Here is a 19,442-nt window from a genome sequence, read left to right on the forward strand (position 1 = left end):
GCACACACGCACGCGCACATGCATGCACGCATATACACTCACTCATGCACAACGTACGTATGTCATCACGCACACACCAAACACACACGCAAGTCCCTAAAGCTTTTTCTACCGGGGGACCAAAAGAGATGTCATTGACAATCATGTCATCCTAACAGTTTCCTGGGCTGGTGCAAGAGCTGCGAGAATCACCGCACCATCCCACTGGGCTCAGATCAGTTAAACATCTATTTTTGATTTACATTTGGTTGAGTTGTCAACTAACGTGAATTCAATGTGATATGTTGACGGCAGTTAGCCTTGCGCTTAAGAACATTGGGCCAGTAACCAAATGGTTGCTTTTTTTGAATCCCCAAGTTGACGAGCCTCTAGCAAGGCACTTAACCATAGCTGCTCTGGATAAGATTGTCTGCTAAATGATGCAAGTGTGAAATCAATCAAAGATTTCACCCTGTCATTGAATTCAGCTTAAGACTAAATTACATTGATAACTTTTTGGAAGTCCAATCAGTTTTCCATGTCATCACAGTTTTTACTCGGTGGAGTACCATTTTAGGTCAAATACATACATGAGGGACTATACACACACACACACACACACACCTTACCAAACACTGTTGTTAAACATGTATGTTAGTTGTAAGAGGAAGGACCCCAGTCAGTTGTTTTTAGGTCTTTGTTTGTCTGAGGCCCATATTGTTTTGTCTGGGGCCCATATTGATTTGTCTGAGGCCCATATTGTTTTGTCTGAGGCCCATATTGTTTTGTCTGAGGCCCATATTGTTTTTTGGTAAAGCCCATATTGCCCGGCCACACCGTTGCTCTTGTGAACCAGTCAAAAGCCTCTAGCGGACCAGGAAGAGGCCCTGTAGTCTACAGGAAGTTCTCAGGATAGATTCACCAGCTTGTAGGCTTAACTTAGACATAGATGGCTGGTTGGGTTGGTTTATGGTAGGAAGGCATGTGTGTGTGTGTGTGTGTGTGTGCAGTGTGTGTGTGTGTGCAGTGTGTGTGTGTGTGCAGTGTGTGTGCGTGTGTGTGTGTGTGTGTGTGTGTGTGTGTAGTGTGTGTGCGTGTGTGTGTGTGTGTGTGTGTGTGTGTGTGTGTGTGTGTGCGTGTGAAATATACAGTACAGGAGGCAGTAAAAAAGTTAAAATGTATCTCACTTTATTGAACCTTTGACAATCGACAAATGCTACTTCATATTTGTACAGTGACACAAGTAGTGTCCACCGGATTCCAACATACATCTGAATTTAAACCGTTTTTGTGGCAACATTAAAGAGCAGATAATCGCTACATCCAATACAAGGAAAGAATAATCTCAAACCACACCTAAAACACAAATTAATGAGTGAACCGATCCATTTTGTTCCTTTAAAAACAAAACGATTATCTGTAAAATATCCAGATGGTCCTTCTTTTGAAAGAAGACAAGAGTAAAAGAGAACATAATATGTTATGTACATCATGGAGTGCCTGTGTGTGGTGGAGAGACGTATCCTACAACATTTGAGTTCATGGTCACTGGGTCATACAGTGGTCAAGCTGAGGTCAAGCTGTGGCTCGTGGTGGCATCGACCTTGGTGAAATAATGACTGAGTTTGTAAGTGAGATGAGAGTGATGATTGTATTAGTCGTGTCCTCACTGTACCTAACAGCAAAGTGGAAGTGTTTTTCAGTTCGGGTTTGTGACACCTGCTAAGTACAGTAGGAAGTGAGTATTCACTCAGGAGAGGACAAAGTAGTTTGCATTATTTCCATGGATGAAAACAAGATTTGGAATAGACCTGAGAGATACTCACTAACATGCATGGCTGAACTACAAAGGACCTATCCCATTACAAAACATGACAAAAATAAAAAATGCAATGCAAGCAGGGATTGCTTGTCTAAAATGCAACAGTACTTTTACACTTGTGGGTTTAAGGTACTATAAGGAAGAAAGTAATTATGTTGTCACAAAATATGTATAATTTACACATTAATGTATTAGGACACAATACTTTTTCTAGATTAGAAAGTAACATCGATAAATTGCATCAAAATAATTTCCCTAGATTTATAAATGTCTCCTATGTCTGGTAAACTGACCATAAATAACGTATGAACAATGTGTAAATGTAAGGGAAGATGTGCATATTGAAATGTATCTACACTTTTCTTACACTTCAATAATTAATATCTGTCATATAAGCACAAGAAAATGGTAGTAAAAACATTTAAATTCATGGCTACTTTAGTTCCATAATCATGAAGGTGGGAGTTTGGCAAAGCCATAATTCACAACTGTACAGCTACGTAGCTCTTTCCTTCTTTCCCATTGCAAAGAGCGGTCTGTGGTCAAACGGTCTGTGGTCAAACGGTCTGTGGTTGAATCGAGGGTGGTCTGTGCGATTGACGTTGGCCCCAAGGGGTGGTCCAAAGTGCCTAAAATAAAATGAGGTGGTAGCATGACATTTTCTGTGATGATTCAAGTTTGCGGATGGCCTTTTCTAGTTCATAGTGGCCCAAAGTGCCTTGGAGGTGGCTTAATCTAACCTAACCCAACCCAATTTAGTCTGATTTGGCCCGGTGGAACTCTAGTTCCCAGGGGGTATCAGTCCTGGGTTTCCAACCCTTCTAGGTGTTCGGGGATGGGCAGACCCGTGAGGACAGTCAGACACTTGTTCCACACGTTGAAGACGGGACACACGGGCTGGGCGAAGGACACGTGGAACGTGTGCAGGTTCTGCGAGCCCACGGCGTCGTAGAAGGTAAGCGAGCCGGCGTCGTAGTCCAGCAGGACACCCACGCGGCGCAGGTGGGGCGAAGGCTCGATGGCCAGCTCCTTGCTGTTGTGACGCACCACCCACGAGTTGTTGCAGCGGCACAGGACCCAGGAGGCCGAGTTCTTGCCAATCCACTCGTGCTTGGGGGCCGACTTGTAGGCGATGCCCACCGCATACCTGCGGAGAAATTAGTAAGAAAACACTGTTAGCCTGCCTCTAAAACCCAAACACTTCGACACTTGTGAACACTTACCAAGTGTTAAATACTCATAGTTATTAAATGTGCATTGAATCTTTCTCTGACTACATTGTGTAAATGTGCTTTTAAGTTACAATGTGGCCTCTATCTCTGTCATTCTACCCAGCCAGATCCAACAGGCCAAAAACCATGTGGCTCAGAGCAAGAGATTGGTCCATCATGTCTCCCAGGTCTAACTCACCATGTGCTTCCTCCAATCAGGGCCTCCCAGTAGTGGCGTCCGCTGTCGATGTAAACGTTGCCGACGACGCCGTAGCTACTCTGGCTGGTGAAGCGCTCCTGGCCGTGTCCCTTCTTCGATGCCGTCTCGTCGCGCTCCACCGTCAGGTTGTCATGGGAGATCTTCAGCTTCTTGTGGGCGGACTTGGGGTCCAGCTTGAAAGGTTGGCCTGGACGAAGAGGACGGAGAGAGACAACATGGTTAAGTTAGCAAGGGGCTAGGGTAGGATAGGCTATGAAGGCAGCAGCTGTATGTATAGTGTCCATATTAGGAGACTATCCCCGACATGTGATGCTGTCCTAATATGGACACCGTATTGAAACATAATATGGTGACCATATTCGGTAAGAATCACAAGATACTTCTCTAAGACTGCATGCTATAATTCCAAGTTTCCTTCAATCGTAATGAATGTGGAGCCCTTACTGTTGGTTTTGAGTGTCCCTGGCTCACTGCTGCGGGCACCTGCCTGGTTGATGGCTTTGACGATGAAGATGTACTTGGTGCCGCTCTGCAGGCCGTGGACGGTGTAGAGGTTCTGCTTGATGTTAGGCACAATCATCCAGCTGTCTGCAGAGTTACACAGGCCTGGGAGGGAGAAACAGACTCACAGTTACAGTGTCGTCATGCATACACACTCAGCTATGCATTGGTGCGTATGAGGGAACACACAAATGTTTCCGTTTGCACACACACGTAGTCACATGAACACACACAGAGTGGCTATGACAGACCAATAACGCAGACTGCACATGTACAGTACACACACTTTGTTGTTGAAGTATTGCGGCCTTGATAAACTTTGAAAAGCAAACATCGTCAATTAATTAGGTCACTCGTAACCTGCTGACTTCCAGGACGTAAACAAAGTTAATTGTCACAGAATGAGGAGATGATTTGCTTCGCCTGCTGCAGAGACAGCCAATCCTCAGCCAATGTAAGTATCATACTTGGACCAAATATAAACATTCACCTAATTAAGTCCATATTTCCCCAACATATTGTGTATTTTTATTCTTTAGTTTAGCGAACTCGTATCTATAGTTTGAGAGAGGTGTAGGTTTGAGTCTGTTTGTGTTAAGGAGGGGAGGAAGTCGATTCATGTGATCCTAGGAGACCAGAGCTAAAGGATAGAGAGGAGTGGTCCAAATTCCATAATCAGTCACTTCCTCAATCAATTCTAAGGCCCTTTAATCATAGTGAGAGGGGAAGGATTCATGATCAGTGTGTTCAGACAATGCTTCTTGTCCAATATGACTTTGGCGTCGGAGGGTGTAGTAGATTTAAGGGGAATTGAGGGGTAATTTATCATACAAAGTCAATTCATCACGACAAATGCCAGTGATGCTCAAAAAGTCAGCCAGTATGCAACGCAGTATTATGCCATTTATAGTGATTCATTTCTAATGATCCAACACATTCCATATATATTGCCATTCACTCTACTCTGTTGTTTCATGTGGTTACTGTAGGTGTTAGGATGGGGGGGGGGAGTCATTCACCTCTCAATGGCTGTGCTGTTCCATGTCCGTGGGACTGGCTGTGCTGTACATTGATAGGCCTATACTAAGCCATGCTGTGCCACATTGATGCCCGCAGGCTTAATTCTCTGCCAGAACAGCCATCGTGCTGAGTGCACAGTGTATTCTCCGTAAGCTTCACGCGACATCTGTTTGAGCGTGAACCCATTGCGCCTTTTTGTCCGTCCCTATAGGCTACCATGTACCATCATACCCCGTCATCATGTCTAACGTGTGTTCTGAAGGCTGCCATTTGCCAATATTTGAAATGGAAACACGCCATTCTCACCTCACACATGGCAGCCATTTTGGAACGGCGTGCCTGTCACACATCGTTTACATTGGTGAGAGAAAACACCGCGAGCAATTAAATTGCCCTGCAATTAAATGACCCTGAGTGAGACCCTATGGGGCCAGTGTCTGCCGTCACCCTTTTTCCTCTGAAGTGTCATTTCAAAGATGTGACATTGTGACAACACCTCAGCCTCAGCCCAGAGCTTAGACCCTGTGATTGGATGTGAAACTAGGGCGGGAAGAAAACATAGCGTGTGCAGAGAATGAGGAGAGGAGGAAGTGGAAAATAAACACGTGTCACTTTGGGTTTTTAATGCCACCCCTCATGAAAAGTGCTGATGTTGGTAAAGGGCCTTCTCAGTGGGGTTCCAAAGACAGCATCTGATACAATTGTTACGTTCAATTATCATTCTAGGGTGAACATGGTAGACTTCTATTATACATTTATGCTCATTCATTTTGTATGTTGGTACCGAAAGACATTTCAAAAAGTCATTCTACTTGGGGGGGGCACTGGAGTTTTCAACATGATTTAAGCGTGGAAAAAGCCAACTGCTCCTGTTCCAAATTGCAGCAACACCGATGCTGTATTGCAATATTAAAGCTATAGTTCTGGTACTTCTCAGTTTCCTCTCTTTTGTTGTTGTTGCTAAAATGCTCACGTTTGCAGTGAAGAGAGGTGATCACAACATGAGACAAATCATATCCTATTTATTCTCATGACACCCTATAACCTTGTTTGCTAGCCGTCCGCTTTCATCAAACCACACACCGCTATATTTCCCATCCCCTGATCTCATTTTATATTGCTTGCCCAGCGAAGTATGCATGAGCGTGGCATTCAGGCTGATCCGTGGGGGAGGAGGGCTCTGAGCACTGATTCGTGTTATGACTGTAATTCGCTCCGAGTCAGCTAGTCTCCCTCTCTCCATTCCACTCTGTCCCCTTTGACACCGCAATAACTCAAGCTGAGATCCTGAGATTTGAGATCACCCCATTGGCCCTAGTCAACAGGCTCGGTGAGAAGAAACACATGATTCGGTTTTGGTTCTTGAGTCCTCCTGCTGTTTGGCTTTACACCCGAATCACAGGGCTTTGAGTTGGAAAATACAAAAGTTATCATCAGGAGAGAGTTCTGTGAGCACAAAGCGTTCTCTCAAGGCGTTCTGTGCACTTACTAGCACCATTGGCTTGCCATGTGAAGATACCATTGTGTGTCTGGTGGTGTGCCTGGTATGCCAGAGGGTAGTTTAACTTACAGTCTGATACACACTGACAACATTGGCTTGACCTATGAACATAGTTGTGTGCTTGGAGGTGTTCCTGGTATGCGTGACTGCATTTTTGCCGACGCCCAGATACTTACTGACAACGTTGGCTTGCCCTGTGAAGATAGCATACTGGAGCTCATAGGAAAGCACTGTGAACTCGTCGTCTGAGGTCCAGTGGACGGTGATGGTGTCGTACGATGCCGTGCAGAGCTCTTCTCTGATGCCCGGAGGACTTGGCGCTACATAAGGGTAATGAGAATGTTATGTTATGCGTGCTCTGGCATAATGATGAAATAACAGTGGTTCACCTTTTGAGCGTGCTGTTTTACCTCAAACAAAGTACTGTGGCTCTTAAAGGAGGACTGAAGGCTAGAGACATATATTGATTGCCAAGCTTTTGTTTGCTAATGATAATTCATAGCCCAGATGATATTTCAGAGGTTGACAGTTGAGCAGAGGCTGATGACATCTTTCGCTCTCCTCCCCTCCCTAACCCTCCTCTCTCTCTTCTCTCATCTCTCTCTTCTCTCATCTCTCCTTCCCTTTCGCTCTCCCCCCCATCCCTCTCCTTCTCTCGCGCTCCCCCTCCGCCAGTGAGTGCACATCGATGACTCAGAGTGATTCACTCAGTGAGCCAGCCCTCAAGCGAAGCCCTCTGCCATCACAAAGACTAAACAACAATCTCTTCCACAAACTCATAGAAATCTATTCATATGATGTATAATTATTTTGGGTACTGCAATAATATGCAATAACATGGACTATTTTGGCATTATGTAGATGTGGAACTTTGGACCACAGTTAGGTGGAGTGCACACAACCACATTTGTAGGTTATTTTTAGGTTAGAGATGCCAACACTTGCACTTGACAATAGAATATAGGGAGATATATTGCCAGTGCTTTGATATAGTTGACATTATGACATAGAGCAATATCATAATATAGGCAACAATATCACAGTATATCACGATATTGCCACATTATCACAATATACCGATATTGTATTAAATGATCACTATTGGCGCCCACCACTACTAGTAAATAGAGCTGATTGTACTCTGTACCTGTGAGGTAGTCCAGGCTCTCCAGCAGCTTCTTCTCCTTGGTGAAGTCCAGAGCGAACGTGTCAAACGTGTCCGTCAGGTTGATCTCTGGAATCAGGACCTGAGAGGAGGCGGTCGCCATGGAAACCCTAACACAAACACATAATCCCAGAGGGTTTAGTTCACAACTATCCCACTATGTTGCACATTTTCATAGGATGCCAGAGGTCGTGTTGATTGACTGTGAATTGTCAATGGTTAGTCAAGAGCCGGTGTTTGTAGTGAGTTTCTACCTCACCCTCCGTGATGGCCTTGCTCACCTTTCGGTGATACTCTTGGCGGTCTGGAGGAAGCGGGCGTGGTCCGTCTCCTTCAGGGTCTGGTCGGCCTGGGTTATGAGAGCAGAGGACCTCTCGATGCACTGCTTACAGTTGGAGATCTGCTGGGCTAGCTTCCTGATCCGGACCGCCTATAGAGCAGATAGGACAGAGGGGGGTTAGAATGGGTTAAAGGTGATTAACTGAATCCCATGTCAGGGATGGTAGAGATTTAGCCCAGATGGGGCTTTTTGGGATTGTATCCAGATGTTTTTGGCTTGTTGCTTTCTCTTCACCTAATGAGAGGTTAAGAGAGAGTGATTGAGGGCAGTGAAATGTGGTTGGTTGGATGTTGTATTTAGGTCAGAGACACTGCCCTCATCAACCTTTTCTGACACACTAAACTGAACAACTAATCTTTGGTTTCATTCGAATGTGTATATTTTTGTCGCAATTTTCTGGTATTTATATGAAACAACTTTTTTGTCTCAACCAAATTGTCTCTCTATCGTCTCAGCGGCAACCGTCCACCATAAAGGATTTCTGTTTAGGCAGGTTTTCATTTCCAGCCGAAAGGTCAGAGCTAAACTGCCTCTATGGCCCCTGATATTGGTACTTCTACTTTAAAGCCCTGCTCCTGACTCAAGTCCTGACACGAGACCAGGAAGGAACGAAGGAAGTCCCGTCATTTCGAGAAACTGCAGGAATCTGGTTTCTGACTAACCCTGGACAGCTATTGGTAATTCCAACACCAACAGAAATTCAGTAAGGGAAATGAAGCAAGTAAAAGTAACACAAAGTGTGAAGTCATTTCCATTTCCTCTCTGACTACAAATAGTTAGCTCTAAGCGAACTCCAACTCTGTCAGTCAGTAAAAATAATTGAGACATGCCCTGTGGGTTGGACATCTTGATAATTAAGCATGGTCCAATTCCCCTTGGTGACCTTGTTCAAATGTTCGCTTTGCATCGTAAATGAACAGATCGAGTGTGAACAGATGGTGGACTTTCCAACAGATCCAATGCAGACCCCGAACAGAAGGCGAGAGACATTTACCCTTCTGTTGTTTTACTATTACATTCCTTCCCAGGCCGTACGGTTCAGACTGCAGCTCAGAGAAAGTGCAGAGGATTGTGTGTGTGTGTGTTGGATGGGATTCCCCTTTCAGACCCATGGCCACTCCTGGATCTTACCTTCCCCTCCTTGATTTTGGTCCCAATGATCTGCCTCCTTTGCTGGATGATGTCAATCAGGAGGTCGCATTCTTCCATCAGCTTTCCCTCCTGCCGCGATGCATTGACCTGAGAAACACAAATGAAACATAATTCAGCTGTCTGATAATTCATAGCCTTAAGTAAGCTGTAATTACAAACCATTTACTGTTATACTTACCCAGAGTCAGACGAACTCATGGATACCATTTTTATGTCTGCATTATGAAGGAAGTTAGGAGGTAGTTTCAAGAGCCAACGCTAACTAGCGTCAGCGCAATTACTGGAAGTCTACAGGAACGCTAGCGTATGGTTTGCGCTAACACTAGTTAGCAGTGGCTCAGCATTGGCTTTCAAAACTACCTCTAACTTCTTTCATACTGCATGCAGAGACATACAAATGGTATCCACGAGTTCATCGGACTCTGGCTATGTCGAAAACCGGATCTCGCAGTATCCCTTTAATGTTTTGTAATTGTCAAAAGGCCATGATTTATAAAAAAGTAGAAAAACAGATGAATTGCCAGAATCTTGCAGTATCCATTTAAAGCTCTAGTTCAACTAATGATAATTCAGATGTCAGTTGGTTTTGCATTGCAAATAATAGCCTACGGGTGAATGAATCAACATTGAGCCACAGTACCTTAATGTGTGTTTGTTTCTGGCTACTACAGAAGATAAAGAATGCCCGCGCCTGTGTTTTGCTGAGTCTAACAGTGCTCAATTCTATGTAGCATTTGGATCAGGTTTGCGATTGTTGAGTGCATGCACACTCAGGTCCACTTTACTAGCCACAGGCCTTTGAAATAGATGCCTCTTTGGTGCCCGTTTTTATGTCCTGGTGAAACACAGATTTTCAACCGAAGCGAAAAGCAGAGGGGAGTTGTGAAAGAGGGATTGTTTGAGCGTTGCCAAGCCAACGAGGTGTGTTACGGTCACTCCCTGGTGTGGACAGGCTGTTTATGATATGAAAGGGACTCATTGAAACGCACACAGATCCGCCTTTTCAACACCAGTAATTAGGTTCCTTCGCCCTGTGAGTGAGTTTCTCTACTGTACGTTCACAGGGTTTAGACGTTCACAGGGTTTAGACGTTCACAGGGTTTAGACGTTCACAGGGTTTAGACGTTCACAGGGTTTAGACGGGGGTCATGGGTGAGTGCCACCATCTCTCCCTCTGATCTGCCGTGGAATATTTGTGGATTGTAGGTCTAGTGAACTCTCTATGTATTACAGTAGGATGTTCAGTGAGGACACACTGTGGGCTCAGCCTTTGGACATGGCAGGGGAGCATGTGACGGACATAAAAGATGAGTCTTTGGCAGGAGCATAAGAGATATGCTCCTCTGGGGAATTTCCGTCAAAAGAGCTCAGAAACGTTCAACAGAAGGTGGAGGAGAGGCTGATTTGCTTTAGAAGGCTTTCAAATATTCAGCGATTTCTCCAAAAAGTACACACGCGTCCTGTGTACTCTCTTTAAGTGCTGAGAAAGGGAGTCTTTCCGGTCCTTGCACATTTATGCACACTGATGATGACTATACAAAACAAACTCTAACTGTAATCCTTGGGGTGGATATATCAAATTAAAATCTACAGCTTTAATGAAGTGGTTTCATGTGTTGCACAATAATTCTGCAGCTCATTCCACATTCCTCAATTATTCACGCAGATTACTTTTACAAAGTACAAAGTTGATTCACTGAGCACAAGCTGCACGCACACACACACGCACACACACATAAACACAGAATCGCTTGAGAATTAACCTATACACTCATTATTTAATGGGTGGAAGTGTGTTTAAAAACCATGTACCCGTTCGTTTCTGACCTACATCCACCATGAAAACGAGGTCAGATATTTCCCCTCTTTTTCTCTGATGCATTATTTAAATACATCCATTTTTAAAAGGACCAGGTTTGTGGATTTTAAAAGGCTAAATGAAATGACCAAAGTGGACCTGCGGCCTGTCCTCAAATGTTTACCACCCTTTTAGTGTACTGGTCACAGTGGCCATGGAGGCATATTACAATCTCTGCTTCGAGTACAAGTCATAAAGATTCAGGCCATGTCATTTTCATTTCCTAGCCCACCTTTCCACCATGGGGCTGTGACTCTTTCCTCTCAGGCGCTTCTAATTTGAATCATCACAGATCAAGAACAAGTGACTATGGTCAGAAAGCCTTAATCCAGAAGAACCTTCTTTAAAGAAGTGGCACAACCAATCGGTGGTCTCCGTATAGATACATCAGTAAAATCTAATTGTATTGCACATGGGAACATGTATATATTATAATACATGTTTATAATGTGTTGCTTGACAACTCAATGATTAGTAGCCTATATCAGGAAAACATTGTGCACTTTGAAATTGTAGAACATGATTCTATGTACAAATTCAGATGAGCAAACTCAAGCGGAGACAGGAGCATCTGTTGCCACACAAACCACTTCATGATGACATGACAATATTAGCATAATCATGTCAGGGAAATCATCATTTGAAAGAAATCTATACAAAAATCTACAAAGTTTGTAGTTCTCTGAGGTGAATGACATACTGTACAGTTAGTTAATTGGGCTTAATCACATGCACTACACTGACTACAGCATGCCTCTTGAACATGCACACATCTCTGAACTCATAGCATGGTCAGTGACAGAGCGCTCACCTCTACATGTTGACAGGTTTGGATCAACTTTCCCATCAACCCTTCCAACTCATTATTCCTCTTCACCAAATGACTCAGGTTGGAATCCAACGCTTGCTGCAAAAGAAAGAGGTAATTACTATTGAAGACAGAAGAGAAAACAACAGTTATTGTCCTTGTTTTTCCCATGAACACGCCTGAAAATCAACCTACCATACTTTCAAGAGAAAATAAACACAACACCAAGCTGATCAAAAGGTGTCAGAGGTCCTACATTTCTGTTTTAGAGAGAGCAAAATTCATAAAGGCAAAACGGAGAAGCATCTTCCTCCTCCTCCCTCTCTTCCTCCCTCCCTCTCCTCCTCCTCCTCCCTCCTTCCCCTTCCAAAATCTCATCCACAGTTGTCACATTCGCTTTTTTGGACAATTTGGACACGAACCTCCGGGCGCTGCTCCTGTCCCTCGTCCTGGTACCGCCTCATCCCGGCCAGTCAGTCTCTGAGCAGGACTCACAGCCTAACACGACTGCCAGAGCCTGAGCCACTCCGGGGGGAAAAAACGTCATGCATAAACCCCCCCGATCGGCAAATGAAGCATCAAAAGCTCCTCTGACAGCCCATCTACCTATCAAAGAGTCTTTATGTAAGCTGTTCTTCGTGACGTTTTTCCCCCCTTCCACCCCCCCCTTCCTATTCTGCCAAGAAAAAAAACCTGTCTTCTTTATTTCATCATTCTATCATATTATTGCCAAACCGACCATATTAAGCCACAATGTGATGTTCAGTGGGGATTAAATAGAGTTGCCCCATGGGTTAACAGTGTAAACTACAGACGAGCCAGGCAGCAGAATAAGGGTGGGGGGGGTTTACCAGTCTAATGGATGGCCTTAATACGACGATGACATACAAAAACAAAACATATTAAGGACCATAGGGGATGGCATGATCAACGGGGGTGTAAATATAACTGAACCCATGGAGGAAAACAGCAATACTACAAGGACTACTAGCGTGTCTTCTTGCTTGAATGGACATATTGAATAGGTATCACTGGAAACCAAAACCGTAGTTCAGTCACCAACTAAGGGGTCAAACAGTATGCCCCATGTGACTCCCTCCATTATGTTCTCCTCAGCGTGTTAAATCTAATGGCCGATTGAAATTGACCTTAATACAATGGAATTTTTCCCCCGCATTCCTGAGAAGATTAATTAAAATGTCCCTGTTGTAAATTTGTATTAGGGTCAGGAGAAATTACTCTTGATCTCATGTATTTATAGCTCATAGTCTCTACTCGCTGAGTTTAAAATGGACACGAGCTCTGGGTTGAGGGGGATATTTAATATGTATTTCATTCTTATTCACCTAGTAGGAGGTCAGAATAAATCAGAGTATCAGAAGAAATGTGAAAGAAGCATCTGTTACATATCTTGAAACTATTGGACAATAAATAGTGTATGACAATGTTGGGGTGATCCAAGCCTGTTGTCTGTGAATGTGTTGATAGAGTAAATGAGATTCACTGAGAGAGAAATCATGTGGATAAGACCTCTGTTGAAAGACCTTCGGCTGTATGGAGTAAAGAAATGTCTATGGTGGTAAAAGGAAAGACTCATATTAGGCAGCAGACACATCTTCAGAGTTTGTTCTGTTAGGTGACCTAAACTGGGATATGCTTAACACCCCGGCAGTCCTACAATCTAAGCTAGATGCCCTCAGTCTCACACAAATTATCAAGGAACCCACCAGGTACAACCCGAAATCCATAAGCACAGGCACCTAATAGATGTTATCCTAACCAACTTGCCCTCCAAATACACCTCTGCTGTTTTCAATCAGGATCTCAGCGATCACTGCCTCATTGCCTGCGTCCGTTATGGGTCTGTGGTCGAACGACCACCCCTCATCACTGTCAAACGCTCCCTAAAACACTTCAGCGAGCAGGCCTTTCTAATTGACCTGGCCCGGGTATCCTGGAAGGATATTGACCTCATTCCATCAGTCGAGGATGCCTGGTCGTTCTTTAAAAGTCATTTCCTCAGCATGCCCCTTTCAAAAAATGTAGAACTAAGAACCGATATAGCCCTTGGTTCACTCCAGACCTGACTCACCTCGAACAGCACTAAAACATCTTGTGGCAGACTGCACTAGCATCAAATAATCCCAGCGATATTCAACTTTTCAGGGAAGTCAGGAACCAATACACACAGTCAATCAGGAAAGCAAAGGCTAGCTTTTTCAAACATAAATTTGCATCCTGTAGCTCTAACTACAAAACGTTTTGGGACACTGTAAAGTCCATGGAGAATAAGAGCACCTCCTCCCAGCTGCCCACTGCACTGAGGCTAGATAACACTGTCACCACCGATAAATCCACGATAATCGAGAATTTCAAGAAGCATTTCTCTACGACTGGCCATGCTTTCCTCCTGGCTACCCCAACCCCGGTCAACACCTCCGCACCCCACGCAGCTACTTGCCCAAGCCTCCCCAGCTTCTGTTCAACCTCTCTTTCGAATCGTCGCTGATCCCTAAAGATTGGAAAGCTGCCGCGGTCACCCCCCTCTTCAAAGGGGGTGACACTCTAAACCCAAACTGTTATAGACCTATGTCCATCCTGCCCTGCCTTTCTAAAGTCTTCGAAAGCCAAGTTAATAAACAGATCACTGACCATTTAGAATCCCACCGTACCTTCTCCACTGTGCAATCCGGTTTTCGAGCTGGTCATGGGTGCACCTCAGCCACGCTCAAGGTAATAAACAATATCATAACCGCCATCGATAAAAGACAGTACTGTGTGCAGCCATCTTCATCAACCTGGCCAAGGCTTTCGACTCTGTCAATCACCGTATTATTTGAATTTTTTGAATTTTACAATTATTTATTACAAAAAAACGCAAGGAAGGGGTAACATTAAAGTATTACAACATGAAGGACAAACAAGACACTGTCAAACATGTATCAGTCTTTCCACAACAGAGCCATCTTTATGTGTGAGGGGGCGTGTGCATGATAGTGATATAAAATATATGTCATAGTTTACTTTTTCCATGATCACAATCTAGTGAAACCCGAACCCTCCAAGATCCCCCCACAGTTCCCCAATAGCTGTCCCTCAACCATTCGAGAGCCCTCCCACAGCCCCTCCCCTTTATAATCCTTTATTCCAGTTTTGATCCTTTATATTGGGCAGAGAGACCAGTTCCCTACCTCCTCCAGCTGCCTCCCACCGCCTCCATTTTTGGGGCAATGCTGTAATCAATTGGTTGAACTCTTGGATTGAGCAGACCTTCCCGTACAATTCTGATATCTCCATGAAGGACATAACTCTACCATTACAATTTACAATATCATTTAAGAACAAAATACCCTTTTCAAAGAAAACTTTTTCCAAACTTTCCCATAAATACAGGTATTTTATCAACCAGCACATTTGAGTTCAGCCATAATATTTTTTGTAATATTTGTTCTATCTTTTCAGGGGGATGAAATGTAAATTGTAGCCAGCTCTGCAATGCTTGTTTGAAAAAGACAGATACTTTGACAAAAGTATCATTTTCAATTAATCGAAAATGAGACATGGCAATCTGCACAAAGGCAAAAAGACCATGTTTAAACAATGGATGAGCTTTCTTACTAATCTACTTGAGAACCATTTAGGGTTCAAGTAAAACTTTTGAATGAGTGAAGCTTTTAGAGAGGTTTAGTGCTTTTATATTTAATCATCTCAACCCACCCAATTCATATTCATTATATAGACAGGCTCGTTTTATTTTGTCTGGTTTAGCGTCCCAGATAACGCAAAATATTTTTTGTACGTATGATTTGAAAAACGAATCATCAGGAGTAGGCAGCGCCGTAAGTAAGTGAGTAAACTGAGATATGACTAAGGAGTTAATCAGGGCAATTTTTCCATAAATAGACCTCTCCATGGTTGCAGGATCTTGTCTATGTTTAGAAGTTTCTTATTGAAATTCATTGTGGAGAGCTTATTTATATCTTTTGTAATATGAATACCGAGTATGTCTACTTCACCATCAGCCCATTTTATAGGCAAGCTACAAGGTCATGTAAAAGTTGTATTTTTTTAAGGATCAATACGTAATATTGTACACTTATCATAATTAGGTTTTAGTCCAGAGAGTACAAGAAAAGTCATCGATGAGATATTGCAGGGATATAGCTTGCGGACTTAACATAAAACTTGAGTCATCGGCATACATGGACACTGTTTTTAAGCCATGGATTTCTAATCCCCGTATTCTTATCGGCAACAGCCTTGGTTTCTCAAAAGCCTTGGTTTCTCAACAGCCTTGGTTTCTCAACAGCCTTGGTTTCTCAAATGTCTGCCTCGCCTGGTTCACCAACTACTTCTCAGACAGAGTTCAGTGTGTCAAATTGGAGGGCCTGTTGTCCGGACCTCTGGCAGTCTCTATGGGGGTACCACAAGGTTCAATTCTCGGGCTGACTCTTTTCTCTGTATATATCAACAATGTTGTGATTCCCTGATCCACCTCTGCGCAGACGACACCATTCTGTATACATCTGGCCCTTCTTTGGACACTGTGTTAACAAACCTCCAGACGAGCTTCAATGCCATACAACACTCCTTCCGTGGCCTCCAACTGCTCTTAAACGCTAGTAAAACCAAATGCATGCTTTCCAACCTGCAGCTGTACATAGCCCATCTATACATAGCCCACCCAATCTACCTACCTCATTCCCATATTGTTTTTATTTACTTTTCTGCTCTTTTGCACACCAGTATCTCTACTTCCACATCACCATCTGCTCATCTATCACTCCAGTGTTCATTTGCTAAATTGTAATTACTTCGCAACTATGGCCTATTTATTACCTCCTCACGCCATTTGCACACACTGTATATAGACTTTTTTTTTCTATTGTGTTATTGACAGTACGCTTGTTTATTCCATGTGTAACTCTATGTTGTTGTTTGTGTCGCACTGCTTTGCTTTATCTTGGCCAGGTCGCAGTTGTAAATGAGAACTTGTTCTCAACTAGCTTACCTGGTTAAATAAAGGTGAAATAAAATACAAATTAAAACATGGTTGAACTTAAACTCAATGCAATTGTCCTATTTATAGACATTTCAAATAGTTTGTTTTTAAAAACCAAAATGCAAATACAACGGATGGAATGCCTAAATCCTTCGTTTCTATTTTGAATGTTCTCACAGCAGGAGATAATGTAGTAGATGAAATGACAGCCTACTGTATCCATTTACCAAATACACTGGTCCCTGGTCATTAGTGGCAGGGTATATGGAAACTTTGGAGATTTAAATACAGTTCTCTAAAAACAAAGTGGGCTACTCCTGAGTGTGGTCAGATGACATTGAAGGCAGTTGCAGGGAGTTCTACAAAGGAAATACATTCCAACGTCTTTACTTCAACATCTGTATCTAATCAAGAGAAAGCTACCACTAAGCAAAATTTCAATGGCTTCTTTCAACTTGACCTTCCAAGATCGTTGAAAAACGTTTACTGTTCAATATCTGATCATATCCATATTGGAGGAAGCACCAAAGGCATCTAAAACAAAATTGTTATATATTTGTAAGTATGAACCTTTTGGGGTGTCAATTTCTACTCCAATGTTTGCCTTTGTGAACGGCATGACTCAGGAGTACCAGGATCACAACTTTGCCCTTTTCTCCTTCTCCCATAGTCCGAAGTGAGCATCCCACTAAAGCATCCCCCTAAGATGTGTGAGTCCTAGGAGGCCTACCCTCTTCACACCCCTGAGTAAAATGAATGAATCACTGCTATGGTGCATTCAGTTTTTTTATACTGTAAACAAGGTCACTGATAAAACATGGCGTGTGACATAACTTCTTCTGCATCCTCTATACGAGGGCAACTAGGCTGGTTGTTGTGCTTTGCCTGGCATTTAATTACCTGCAAGCATATACCTGGATTTGCTGGTCAGACACTGATTTGAAAAACTAATAAGAGTTAGCAGACAATGGTCCCCAAGATCTATCATGTCAGTGCCCATTCCACCATTATAACATAACACAATACCAAACATCTCTTAGCAACAGGCTTCTGTTCGGAATAACAACAAGAAACATGTTTTATCCCTGTTTATCACTGACATTCAGTGATGTTAGACATAGTTAGCCTCAGGCAGTGATGTCATGGGAGTAGACCGATTATCCTATACTGTTGCTACACCACTGTTTCTTTCCAGATAGGCAGGTGGGATGTTGTTTTCCTGCTCACTCTGTGTCCGGGTGTCCCTGAACGAGCAGTCTAATCCTCTGAAAAATGTCTACCGGGTCATCACACATCACAACTCCCTCTAGCGCTGTTGTTGCAGCCAGGTCACACCAGATCCACTTCAGTTTTCATCGTTTGTCCAGGTTCCCAGGACGTCGGGAGATGCCTTGGATACTATCCACTGGGGGTAATGTGAGCACCTATTACCATCTAGTAGGCTCGCGGCTTGATAGGGCGTTGTGGATTAGGATAGAGGAAGGTCTTGAACCGCAAGCTACGGCTCAGAGGATAGAGGTTTGACTCCCAGTGCTAGGCACTCTTTTGCATTTGGTATGTTTTAACCCTATCCCAAACCTTAACCCTTACCTTAAACAGTCGGAATTAATGCCTAAACTTAACCATTATGTTTTTTCTGTTTAATCCCTTTTAGACCCACAGTTGCAATAAATATTTACTCTGAGCTGCGCTTCGATAGGTTGGTGGTAGATGGAAGGCCGTGTTGCCAAACCGAGTCCTTTGAAGAATGTCTCTGGTGGTCAATTGGATACGTTGTAGTAATGTCGTTTCGTTGTAGACGAGATACTCTGTCTGTTCTTTCCTAGCCCGTGTTTGCAGCTGCTAACTCAACGGCTAGGAGGTATCACTTCTGTAGTGAATAAGAGTTCAAAGTTCATACCAGTGAATAAGAATTCAAAGTTCATACCAATCGCAACCAAAGTTCAAGCTGAGATTGGCTTAATTCTGTAGTTGACATGTTAGTCCTTTTTTAACGCAGAGGCTGCAGACCTCACGTACTTGGAATAGGAGGTTACATTTTCGTCAAAGCTTTATATATATAAAGTTTTATAACCTATGTCTCTTCACAGGGGCAGGCCGGTGAATGAGCAGAGCCCAAACCTTATGAAAACCCAAATCTCTAATTTGGAAGCTAAAATTACATTTCATCTCTTCACAATAATTTTATATTCAAACATTTAAATTGAACAACAATTCCATGTGACTCCGATAACTACAATGTGCAGACTTTCCACTGAAGAGTTTATGTCATCCTATCATTGATGAGAATGTCCCAGAGGACAACCGAACTGACATCATTTTCATTAAGTACCACCGCATATGTTCAATTGGTCGGATTACCAGAATATAGTTAATTTCCCCCACCTTCTGATGTTCCCAGAATCTCTATGTTAACCAAGGGGTTTTCAAATGTCTCATCAGTAGGGTAGAGAGAGGAAAAAGGGGGGAAGACTGTCATAAACCTACCCCCCAGGCCAACGTCATGACACCATCAATGCAAGTACATGACTTGAGCCATTTTTTGCTGTCTTCTCTAAGATGTAGTGATTATGTACTACTTATTTATCTGTAACACAATACATTATAGCGTTTTGGAATGAAACTCTTCATATGTTGATAGACAAGCAAGATATAGACAACCAAATAAGAATAATGTTGAAATTGTCTTTACATATGAAAATAATACAAATGTATATCTTAAAAATGTTAAATAAAAGAACTATGAGGTCAAAAAACTGACATCGATGATCATTCATTTTATGGTAAAGAGGCAAGACAGGAGGTTCTCTCTTTAAGTTAAAACAGGACAACCAAATATTACTAAATGTACGTTAGCTGTTCT

The 19,442-nt window shown here is 43.0% G+C and overlaps 1 protein-coding gene across 1 annotated transcript in view; it reads right to left on the minus strand.

Annotated features, from left to right (window-relative positions):
* Positions 1 to 1,145: 1,145 nt before the first annotated feature.
* The window catches only part of LOC115129741 (E3 ubiquitin-protein ligase Midline-1-like), a 35,619-nt gene continuing 17,322 nt past the window's right edge, over positions 1,146 to 19,442 (minus strand). The window contains exons 3-10 of the mRNA XM_029660410.2: positions 11,581 to 11,676; positions 8,891 to 8,998; positions 7,701 to 7,849; positions 7,402 to 7,529; positions 6,431 to 6,574; positions 3,677 to 3,838; positions 3,212 to 3,419; positions 1,146 to 2,948 (exon numbers count right to left, since the gene is read on the minus strand). Of these exons, the coding sequence (XP_029516270.1) occupies positions 2,600 to 2,948; positions 3,212 to 3,419; positions 3,677 to 3,838; positions 6,431 to 6,574; positions 7,402 to 7,529; positions 7,701 to 7,849; positions 8,891 to 8,998; positions 11,581 to 11,676 (1,344 nt within the window). The 3' untranslated portion in view covers positions 1,146 to 2,599. The remainder of the gene's footprint in view (positions 2,949 to 3,211; positions 3,420 to 3,676; positions 3,839 to 6,430; positions 6,575 to 7,401; positions 7,530 to 7,700; positions 7,850 to 8,890; positions 8,999 to 11,580; positions 11,677 to 19,442) is intronic.

Source organism: Oncorhynchus nerka, linkage group LG5 (genome assembly GCF_034236695.1).
Source record: "Oncorhynchus nerka isolate Pitt River linkage group LG5, Oner_Uvic_2.0, whole genome shotgun sequence".
Classification (NCBI taxonomy): Eukaryota; Metazoa; Chordata; class Actinopteri; order Salmoniformes; family Salmonidae; genus Oncorhynchus; species Oncorhynchus nerka.